At 37.3% G+C, this 12,079-nt stretch overlaps 1 protein-coding gene and 1 pseudogene across 2 annotated transcripts; both read right to left on the bottom strand.

Annotated features, from left to right (window-relative positions):
* Window positions 1-221: 221 nt before the first annotated feature.
* Window positions 222-1,818, bottom strand: LOC149011558 (inorganic pyrophosphatase 1-like). The gene is made up of 4 exons (XM_089162819.1): window positions 1,550-1,818; window positions 1,300-1,421; window positions 1,029-1,230; window positions 222-909 (listed from the first exon to the last, which is right to left on the bottom strand). The coding sequence occupies exons 1-4, from the start codon at window positions 1,685-1,687 to the stop codon at window positions 550-552; spliced, it is 822 nt and encodes a 273-aa protein (XP_089018945.1). The 5' UTR covers window positions 1,688-1,818; the 3' UTR covers window positions 222-549.
* Window positions 1,819-3,546: 1,728 nt separating this feature from the next.
* Window positions 3,547-6,267, bottom strand: LOC149011557 (inorganic pyrophosphatase 2-like; annotated as a pseudogene). Its single transcript, XR_016174736.1, has 4 exons — window positions 6,051-6,267; window positions 5,748-5,869; window positions 5,435-5,636; window positions 3,547-5,311 (listed from the first exon to the last, which is right to left on the bottom strand). The product of XR_016174736.1 is annotated as an inorganic pyrophosphatase 2-like (transcript).
* Between the last annotated feature and the right edge of the window lie 5,812 nt (window positions 6,268-12,079).

Raw genomic sequence — 12,079 nt, 5'->3', positions numbered from 1 at the left:
GCTATTAGAATCAGAACAAGTACCTTGAAAGCCTTGTATGATTGTTTTAGGTTTTCTAAGCTTCTTTACAACGTTATTCATGAATGAATTTACAATTTCAGCTAGCGTTGCAGTTAATTCAAGCATACAAAATCTGAGTTTTGAGCCGCCGGTGTTGAACCAGTCGACAGCCAATCTCAAATTCGTTGGGAGCGAAGGAACAAAACCTTTTGTGCCTACAATTTAAAGGAAAAGACTAACATAACCTACTATTTTTAATTTTAAATGACATTTTGGAGTGTCTCTACTAATTTCGCATTAGTCTGAGGTGTCTAGGCAAGAAATTATCGAGTGTCTGTGAAAATTTTCCTAATTTCTTTAGCAGCAAGAGTTAGGATGTACTCTCAACCTTTTTGCTTGAATTATAAGTCCAATATATAACTGGAGTTAGTCTTTTTTACACAAATATGAATTATAAACCAGGTTTCCTATGCAACATTAAATTCTAACCCAGAAATAAAATAAAAATAATAGACAACATCAAATCTTTTAGTTGGCTAATGAGAGGAATTATTGGGGAACTGGGAGCACTTTGGGAATGGATTCATCACTAGAGATTGGAATCGTCTCAAGCTTGCAATCCCCTGAGATGCACTGAGTTGATATACTATTCTCACTCTCTTCAATGGTGATCTTGTTGATCAAGTGCAGTAGTACCCTTTCTAGTTCTTCTCCATCACTCCATTCATGAATCTCTGCTTTGAGAAGCAAGGGATTCCTGCAAATCAGTTCCCAAAGTGGGAAGTTCTTCCTTGGCATCACTCTATCTCCTTCATTGAGCTTCAGAATTGGGCAGTAATCACCCTTTCCATCTCCAAGGTATATGAATCTCTTCTTCCCTTCTGCTTGTATCCTCTTGATCACCAGACCCTACTTATGACAAAAAAAGGGGGAAATTAGTTCTGAAAAAGTTAGGTTTTTTGATCATCATTTGACTCTGATGTGTTACTATACACGGAGAAGATGAACAGCAGAATGAAATCAAATACCTTGCACATGTGAGGATGACAGAGATTGCAGCAATGAGGAGAGGAATTGAAATCATGGAAAGGGTAGATTCTAAGCCTCCCTTCTTCATCAACCAAGCTAGGGTTCGTGTTAATCTCAGAGAAATATTCCATCAACCCATGATGTTTCAGGATTGTCTCGATGTAGAATTGATTGGCATCACTCAGAATCCTCAATTCACACCTGAAATTTAAAACATAACCATCAAGGTGGATCAATTATATGGAATTCCTTGTGGAAAAGAGGAATTACCCAAGCGCGTGGGCTGATTTAATGGCTGTTATGATCCTGGGATGCAATGGAGCCCGTTTCAAGCATTCTGCGATCTGCTCGATTGTAATCCCCTGAGAATGAAGCTCTCTCACCATTCTATCCTGCGAATTACAGCAGCCAAAGAAGCAATTAAGATCAATCAAACAGATAATGTTCTTTAACGAACCAGAAAAACTTCAAAATAAAAAAGTCCATCGATCGATAGAGAGAAGGGAAGTCGAAACAAAACCATGAGAGGATTCCAAGGCATCGTAGGCAAGAGCTGATTGAACAACTGAGTTAAACCCAATTCAGTGATCACCCAATTATCGCTGTCGCAGTTGATAATCGTCTTGTCGAAGTCGAAAACCACCACAATTCCAGCCATTTCGAATACAGAAACGAAGAATTCCAAAGAGTCTAAAGATCTTTTGTGTGGTATCCCCTTAAAAGAAGAATTCCGAAGAGTCTTGCCTCTTGAGTGGTAAGAAATATATTTTTTTCGTACAAGAAATAAGATTTTTTCTTTTGGGTGAACAAAATAAATAAAATTTGAATAGAATATAAATCTAGACTCGGTTTCTAGCACAATAATGACAACCACAACGATTCTGACATTTCACAAAAGTAAAATTAAAAATAAAGTTAAATAATAATAAACACAACGATTCTGAGAGTCTGGATCAGCGACCGTACGGGGAGCACAAAGTGCTCTCGTCACGCTTCCTGACCACAAACATCAGTGGGGGAGAAGGTGAAAAATACTTTTTGAAAAAAAGAAAAATTGTGCAAGGCCTTTGATTTGAATCCGGATCTTCTCCCTGTCGGGGGAGCACAGAGTTCTTATAAAAGAGGAAAAATAATAAAATGCTATCTTTGGTCAAGGTTAATGGAATCAATTTACTTCATATAGTGCAGTATTTTTTAAGTTGAGTTTGGGAGTAATCCTTCTTGGGCCTAGTAAAATATCATTGAAGGAAGGACAACGCTACGTCAAGAGCTGAAATGGCAGGTAGGAGATGCAGAGAGTATTGACATATAAGAAGATTAGTGGATTCCACCTTTAAAAGGTTTCAAATGCACTCAAGGAGGTGGAGAAGGGACATTATATAAGGGTGTCAATTGGGTAACGAAACCTTTTAACCGTACCGAATCGCGCCGTTCAAAATTTGGTACGATTCCGATTTTAGGTACTCATGCTGTCTGTACGTACTGAAACTGTACCGAATTGGTACCATATCAAATTAAGAGATATAAATTGTAATTTTACAATTAAAACACTTAACCTTTTCCCTATCCCAAATTCCCTATTTCAAGTTTTCGTTTCATCATTCACTTATCTTCTAAGATTTACTTGTTTTGTCTCTATTAATTAGATTTATTTGCTTTATTTATGTTAATTTCAAATTATATCGATTGGTTGATCACAATTTCATTAGGATCTTAATGAACTAATAACAAAAGTGGCATAAGTTCATTCGTACAAAAATTGTAGCGCACTAGATACCGTGTCTAAACCGTTTTTCCGTACCGATTTAATACCGAAACCGTACCGAACCGTTTTTTCAAATACCGAAAGCGTACCGTACCATTTAAATTCGATACGGTACGGTTCTGATTTTCGGTATTCAAAGTTGGTACCGCACCGAAACCGTACCGAATTACCGAAATTGTACCGACTGACACCCTTAATATTATAGCAGCTGCTCATTCCATTGGAGGTAAATGAAGTCCTGAAAATTCAACTCAGCCCCTTTCTCCAAAAGGTTCACAGGTCTTAGGGGGCAGCAAAGTCTGGTGTCTTCAATGTGAAATCAGCACATCAACTTCTCTCTCTCTCTCTCTCTCTCTCTCTCTCTCTCTCTCTCTCTCTCTCCTTCCCAAACTGGAATACATATAGATTAGATAAACGAGTCAAAATCAAGAGACTTGTACAATCGAGAAGAATCTACCACGAATATGGGTGGAATACCCCCACCAAGATCTAGTTAAAGAGAACTTGCATACGCTCTAGCTAGACAATCTGCAAAACCATTTCCTTCCCTAGGAATATAACTGAAAATTATTCTACTAAACAAAGAACAAAGTCTTAGAACCTCCATAACTAGACTCATACTCATCCAATCCAAAGATGATTAGACACTTTATAGAGCAAGGACAACGGGTAAACAATCTGAATAAATGTGTAAATCAATAGTTCATAATGAAGATTCAAACACCAATCCATCTCTAATGGCTTCAAGTTCGATCATTGTTGCCGAAGTGCCATGCTCAAACTTACTTTGAACTACCACAAAACCACCATTTAAATCTCACATAACGTAGCCTCTACCTCCCTTGTTACATTTCTATTCCACGACCCATCAAAAATACGTAAAAGAGAGCTAGCTCCTCATTTTGATGATAACAAGACCTAGTTGGGTGCCCCTCCTCCCTTGTTAGCACATCAGCTTCTCATGAGTACAAGGAATGGACAAGAACTCTTACCTCCTCATTCCAGATTGGAAATAGTACCTGATAAGGCATGGAGGAAACTGTAGGTTCTGTGCTCATGGTTTAGCCACGGGCGAAGGCTTGAAGAAATGACAAACGCTGATTGATCCAACTTGTCACTTTTGCCATGCTCTAGTGGAGACTATTGACAACCTTATGTTCTCATGTCATTTTTCTAGATTTGTATGGTGTGCGAGCTCCATTTCCTTCACAATGCCAGCATCTTCTACCCCAAAATGTCCTTCACAGTGCCATTAGGAATGCTCTGTTGCACCCCTCAACAGTAGGACTTTCCAATCTCTCTCTGTTCTATGATTGCCTTCAGTTGATTTTATGAATTAACCGCACAGCAGTTGACCCACCCCCAGCCACAAGAGCCCAAGTAATTTCTGATGTGAAGCATTTGCTGCGAGTCCCCTTGCTTCTGAATAGATTTCCCCTTCACCAGAGAAAAAGAAAGTAGCAACTTCCACCAAATATGATACCTGCTTTCTTTACCAAGGAAAAACTCTTGTTTGATTGCTTCTAACTGAGGTTTCTCAAAGTTTCTCAAGCATGGTAATATGCTAGATCCTTCTTATCTCCTTTTTCATGGTGTCAGGTGAAACAGTGAGATTCTTATGATCTTGCTCAACTTTTCTCTTCAAATATTAAAATTTGTGTGGCGTCTGACCCTTGAAAACCCAGAAGCATCTTCAAAGTGGGATTTTAGCTTTTACAGAAGGCATGATAGTTACCCCCCCAAGAACTTTCCTTCTTGTATAAAATACTCAAGCATCTCAGAATACCCATTCACCCAAAGATCGATCTTCCTTAGTGGCAGAAAGGAATAAAGCTGTGAACCATATATTTTATTCTTTGGTGGGGTTGGTAACAACCTCTTCCAGAATTTGCTCCAAAAATTAGAAGAATCCTTGAAATTTAAAAAGCTGGAATTTTAATTTCCATCTTTATGAATTTCTTTTTCATTTCCATTTTCACATTACAGAAACTTTGATTTGTAAGATTAAAAATGCATCTGTAACTATAATTGAAGAAAGGAGAAAAGAGAAAGGAGAAAAAACTGGAAAAGGTAATACGTGTATGTAGTTGGTTCAACCTCCGAACCAACATTCAATTAGTTAGTTGGCTAAGGAGAGGGATGATTTAATGAGGAACTCGGAGTGGTTTGGGAAAGGATTCATGTGCGGGGATTGGAAAAGTCTCAAACTTGCAATCCACTGGAAGAAACTGAGTGGATTTACTGTTGCTGCTCTCCTCGATGGTGATCATGTTGATCAAGTGCAAAAGTACCCTTTCAAGCTCTTCTCCATAGTTCCATTCATGAAATCTCTGCCTTTATGAGCAATGGGTTACTGCAAATCAACTCCCAAAGTGGGAAGTTCTTCCTGGGCATCACCTTGTCTCCTTCATTAAGTTTCAGACTTGGGCAGTAATCACCCTTTCCGTCTCCAAGGTAGATGAATCTCTTCTTCCCTTCTGCAAGTACAGAAGCTTGTATCCTCTTGATCACCAAACCCTGTTGATTAAAAGAAAGAAAAGAAAAAAAATCGTCATAATCACATTCCATCAATTCTGATGCTATAGTTGTTGATCCGTTAACAGAACGGTTTTTGAAACAGAGTGTGATGAAATTAAATACCTTGCACATGTTAGGAGGACAGAGATCGCAGCCATGAGGAGATGAGGTGAAATCATGGAAAGGACAGATCCTGAGCCTCCCTTCTTCATCAACGAAGCCAGGGTTCGTGTTAATCTCAGAGAAGTAATCCATCAGCCCATGATGTTTGAGGATTGTCTCAATGAAGAATCGATTCGCATCACTCAAAATCCTCAACTCACACCTGAAATCAGAGACAAACACCCCTTAAAGACAGATCCAAATATCATTTCGAATGTCGCAGACAAAGTCGGCATAACGTTTTTTTTTTCTTTCAGAAAAAAAGAAGACTTACCCAAGAGCATGGGCTGTTTTAATGGCTGTTATGATACTTGGATGCAATGGAGCCCGTTTCAAACACTCCTCAATCTGTTCGATAGTAATCCCCTCAGAGTGAAGCTCCCTCATCATCCTATCCTGCAAATTACAACGCCAAACAAACCATTAACACCATGGATGAAAACAGAGAAGGAGAAACTCTCCCACAACAGAGCAAAAACCCAGAAAGAAATCAACCCTAAATGCAGAGCAGAAAACAAAGAAAGTGAAAACCCTAAAGGCAGCATGGTAAGAGAGAAACAAGAAAGCTGAAACTGACCATGAGAGAGTTCCAAGGCATGGTAGGCAAAAGCTCATCGAACAACTGGGTAAAACCCAATTCATCAACAACCCAATTATCGCTATCGCAGTCAACAATCGTCTTATCAAAGTCGAAAACCACCACAATTCCAGACATCTTTGAAAATGAGAAAATGTTATGAGAGAAGAATTGCTAGAGATTTGTATTCAGGCTTATGGGGCTGAAGGAAGAACAGAATATGTATTTATAATGGAAAAGGAGGAATCACAAAGAGAGTAAAGGAGGGAAAAAGTGAAGGTTTCGAAGTTGATTCCAAAGGAATATTACCCAGGCAGTTGAGCTTCAATGTGAATCTCTAGAGCATATTTGCCTTTTTTTTCTCCTGATTTTTCTCTGCCATTAACTCAATTCATGGTGGAAAGTTTAGATTTACATCACAATCAGGTACACCGCTTTCAGTCATCACAGTCCACAAGATCACCCACATGATGCTCAATCGATCTCAGTCGTTAGATCAAAGCATGACAAACCTATCCGAAACCAATGGTCAGGAAGGCCTACGTTCAACCACTTTAGTTAAGGCTTGTCTTACTTGATCAAAAGGATACACCGCGTGAGACAAAGAGGATATTCTAGGATATTCTCCACGTGTCGGTACCTCCATAAATTAACAAGTGTTGGGAGGAATATTCCTCGTCCCTCTTTGACGGATGCTTTGGCTTTTAGTGGGTGGTTGGCGGTGGCCATGGAGCGTAATACTCCATTTTCACGTGTGACATTTTTTATATAAAGATAGGAATCGGCGAATCCCGATCTGAATCGGTTTGAACCGATCTGTGTTTGTCAAAGCAGGAGTTCAACTTGGATTTGAAATCGATTTTACAACTCAGAAAACGATTGATACGATTTGACTCATATGATAATCTATATTAGTAAAATATATATGGTAAAGATATGATATTCTGTTAGTGTGGTGTGGTGAGCATTCCATTTGAATATTTTTTTTCCCGGCAAACCATTTTGGACTTGATGTATAATTATAAATCTACTTTCATCTTTTAATTAAAAAAAAAAAGAAAAAAAAAAAAAGAAAAAAAAGAAAAGAAGAAAGGGTTAGTTGATTTTGTCTTGATCCAAAATAATAATGAGATGATTTTATATCTATTCGTTATATGTTACGGTGTGTGCACGTGTGTTTGTTATCATGTATACAGTTCAATCATGATTCTATATATACAAGTATTTCTTTGTGAAGCCATCTCTATTCAAACCTTAGTGGTTAGATTAATTGTAAAACTAATTGTTAAATGTTTTAGAAATTCAATAATTCGGGTGGAAACCTAACAAAACCGGTTCTTGTTGTGTTGACTAGGTCAGTTGGAGCAACTCCTTCCCCTTCTAGATAGACTAGATTTATGGATGCAAGAGTTGAGCTATTTATTTCGCACTTAGGCTTGTGCTTATCTGCGTGAAAGGAGATGAAATCGTTCTCGCGGTTCACACGTCAAAGTGTTTCGAAAGGCATCAACTCTCTTCTTACTGGTAGCACAACCACATGCTAACACTCAATTGGTAGCGTTGGCACGCCAATTTAGATTATGTAGAATGAAAAATTGATTTAGGGCCTGTTTGGTTAAATGAATCTAGAGATTTCAAATCTCTGATTCATGAATCTGAGAATTATACCCATTTGGTTGTAAAAATTTCTAAGGGCCTGTTTGGTTACATGAATCCAGAGATTTCAAATCTCTAGATTCATGAACAAAATTATCCGTTTGGTTGAAAAATCTATAATTCATGAAATCTAGGATTTACCTTTTCACTAACGTGATGGAGATTTATGGGTGGGGTGAAATCCGGTTTCAAAAAAGCTATCATTTGCACTTCACAAAAATTCCGCGATCATAGTTTTTGGATGAATCCCGATTTCATTCTACAACCAAACATCTAATTTAATAATTATAACTCCTGATTTGAAATCTGAGATTTGAATCTCTGATATTGAAATCTCGCTCATGTACCCGGCCCTAAATTCATGAAATTTAGAGATTCACCTTTTTGTACTAAAAACATGAATCTGTAAATTTATGGGTAAGTGGTGAAATCCAGAGATTTCAAAAAAGCTATACATTTGTACATTTACAAAAATCTCGTTGATCAAATAGTTTTTTAGGATGAATCCACAAATTTCATTCCACAACCAAACATTTAATTTTATAAATTATGACTCCATAGATTTGAAATCTCTAGATATTTGAAATCTCCAGACTCATGTAACCAAACAGGCCCTTAATCAACATCAAGGCACCTGTATAGTTCAGTCGATACTTTCTTTATATAGAGTTCAGCTTAGTTATTTCAGATATTCATATAAAATGCTTTTTTTGTGAAACTTCTCCCACAATTGCATACGCAACTACTAGCAAGTCACAATATATTATTGCATTTTGGTTAATCTATATATCCACCTTTCTATTTCTGTTGGCACTTTTTCATGAACTTGGCGAAAACTCAAAACAAAGACAATGATAAGTATTCTAGAGCAGAATGAAAATTCAAAACATTTAGTTTGATCACACGTCACATAACATTAAAATTAAGCCAATGCTAGGGTAGTATTTTTTTTCTAGATATCCGGAATATGCTAGAGGAGTTATGTGGGCTGCTAATAGTTTTGTGGTGGACTTGTGTGTCATCCACTAATGCCACAAAGTGGCATGAGGTCTTGTCTTTTTTAAGTTGAAAGATTTGAGTGATGCATGTTGTGTCATCCATTTTTTCAAAGGCAAATGATAAATCATGCTGTGATCAATTTTTTTTTTTTGTGGGTATATACATTTTCTGCATTTATGAGTCATATGTTTATATGTGGTGAAAATTTATCATATGACAAATATGCCTTGTGTTTCGTATCATTATTCCCAAATGGAAAAGACATATTTACTGTTGCTGAATCTCTCTTTAGTTGTAGACTCATAATTGCTCTTCATCCTCTTTTTTCTATTTTTTCTTCATTTACTTTTTACTTTTCCTTAAAAGTGAAAACACATTAGATTTTGATTCATTTGTTAACTTTTTTTTATTCTAATATTAAGAATATGTATAGTATATAAACGGTATAATGTAATAGAATAACTTTCATAATGTGCAGACGTAACGGTTTGGGAACTCAGGGAGTGTATATGTATTTTACTTTTAATCTTTTATTTTTTTGGGAGTTTTCTGAGGTGTTGGGAAGTTACTATCTGAATTTAAAAGCATGCACGGTGATTTCCAATCATGTAAATGTGCCAACAAATGAATGACCAAAAGTTTAGAAAAATATATTTTTTTCTTTCTTTTTCTTGTCCCCCCAATAGTGGAGTTGAAGAATTCGATATGGAAGTGTTATACAACCAACCAAGTTTTTCCCTTTTGAAGAAAAAAATAAAGCCAACCAAGCTACCAAACCATATCTCTTTAGTGATGAACACCTAAGAAGAATGTAACCTATAGACTCAATCTCCATACGAAGGGATTCAGAATCTTTTCAATGCACGTTTAACTATTATAGTCAATAGGATGTTGTCGGCACATTAAACCAGAATATTGAGATAGTGTGTCTCAATATTAATGTAGAATAGGATAAGAAAACCTCTTTTTTTTTTTTTTTTTTTTTTCCTGGTTGCCAACCCCGGTTCTAAGGCTTTGCCCTGATTAATCCGGTTTTTCGACTCGCACACCTGGCTGTGGTGGGTGAGTTTCCCAACGGGGATTTTTTGCATCCACAAGGTTTCGATACCGGAACCTTGCTTAAGCGGACCAAGCTACTTACCACTTGGACCAACCCCGTCTATTTATATAGAAGAAGAACCACATGAATAAAAAATCTCAAAAAAATAAAAAGGAAGAAGAGTTGTGGCTACAAAATATAACTCTTCAATGCATATTTAATTATTAGAATCAATATTTTACTATCCATAGGATATGGTATGCACATTAAAACATAATATTGAGATCGGGTGTCTCAATTTTAATGTGGAATAGGATCAAAAGACCTCTTCTATTTATACAGGACAAAAAACACTCCAAGGAATCTCAAATCTCTTAAAAGCGTGCCTACAAAATATATCTTACACACACACACACAAAATAAATAAATAGAAAAAAAAATAGAAAAAAATCATTCAGAAGAAGTTTTTTATACAACACACACTATTATTGAGGTGAAACTAGTGACCGCCTACTATTATGCTGTAAATTACATAGTACTCACTTGAAAAATTACAAGTTACCTACAATTAAGTTTTGTTATTAAATGGTTAATAAATTTACCTAAATGCCCTTAATTAAGTCATTTAAATTTAAAATTTAAATTATCCAAATACCCTCTAGGTAGTGAAATGACATAGTTACCCCCCCTCCCCATTTAATTTCTCTCATGCCCAACTCTCACCGATCTTCTATCTACACCTCATTGGCAACCACCCCACCCCTTCCCCTTGCTGGCGACCAATTGCCCCCACCTTCCCCTGCCGAGGACCACCCCACCCCCATCTTTCAGTTTTGAACTCTAAATGAACTCTGTAGTTTCTATTTCTGTCCCTTCCACTTTCTTCCACTGTTCTATCTGCTCTGCACTATCATCTTTTGCGTCTTTGTCTCCAATACTGCTTTTGTTGCTTCTACTCCTTCAAGCTTCTCCTTCAACATGCTGTGATGTTCTAACTTGTAAATACAATATTGTGAGTGGACAGGTAAAGAGTAATATGATAAAATACTTAGAGTACCCTTACAACAAAATGTAATGACTAAGAGTCCCTAACACGCCCCTCAAGCTTAATGGTTCTACAACCGAAAGCTTGTCACAAAGTAGTAGAAAAATGCGCTTGTGGAAGACTCTTAGAATACCAACTAACTAATTTGTAGTAGAGAAAGAAACTCACAAATAACCAATGAGAAACAACCAAATCCCTCACAAAATGGAAATCAATCTCCACATGCTTGGCACGAGCATGGAAGATTGGATTGGCTGTCATGTAGGTGGCCCCTATGTTGTCACAACATATCTGAGGTGCCAAGGGACAGAAAAACACGCAACTTAACAAGCAATGAGCGTAGCCAAACTAACTCTGTAAATACCATAGCTATCGCTCTATATTCGGCTTTCGTAGAAGACTGAGAAATAGTTTGTTGCTTCCGCAAACTCTAGAGACCAAATGATTGCTAAGAAAAATACAATACCCTATCATGGAATGCCAATCATCGAGCGCCCAGCCCAATTTGCATCGGAATAAGCACTAAGAGCAACAAAGGATTTTCTAGAATAGAAAAATAGTAGATGTGCCACGAAGATAACGCAAAATCCTTTTTACAACACTCCAATGAATGTCAGTAGGTGAGTGCATAAACAGTGCAACCTGACTAATAGCAAACCCAATATCTGGTCAGGTATTCAAAAGACACTACATGGCACCAACAACCTTCCTATATTTCGTCTCATCCAGAAGAGGAGTCCCAAGCTCTAGTGACAACGCATCACCCGATGCCATTGGAGTAAAGACAAGCTTAGCTCATTCATATTAGCCTGTGATAACAAATCAGTGATGTACTTTTGTTGAGAAAGAAACAACCCTTCAGTAGTTCTCTTAGCTTCCATCCCAAGAAAATAATGCAAATTACCTAGATCTTTAATGGCAAGTGCAGTCGATAAGGCCTTTAAGAGAAAACTAATGGCTTCAAAAGTGTTTCCAATCGCTAGAATATAATCCACATATATAAGAAAGTAGAGAGTAATTGAGGCTGAATGATACAACAATAGGGAACTGTCTGTTTTGGAATCAAAGAACCCTTGAGAAAGTAGAAAGGAAGTGAGCTTATGATACCAACCTCGCGGGGCTTGTTTCATCCCATAGAGTGACTTCCGAAGGTGACAGACATAGCCAGGCCTAGATGAATCCACAAAACCCGAAGTGTCATAACCCCCATATTCCTAACTCGAAAAACCGACTCTAGCTAGAAGAAGCTATGGGCCATCCAGATTGAAGCCCAACATTTGGCCCCAAAGC

This window comes from Hakea prostrata, chromosome 7 (genome assembly GCF_041222555.1).
Source record: "Hakea prostrata isolate BN-2017 chromosome 7, UWA_Hpros_2, whole genome shotgun sequence".
Taxonomy (NCBI): Eukaryota; Viridiplantae; Streptophyta; class Magnoliopsida; order Proteales; family Proteaceae; genus Hakea; species Hakea prostrata.
The sequence above is the reverse complement of the archived record's forward strand: the minus strand, read 5'-3'. Positions and strand labels throughout refer to the sequence as shown.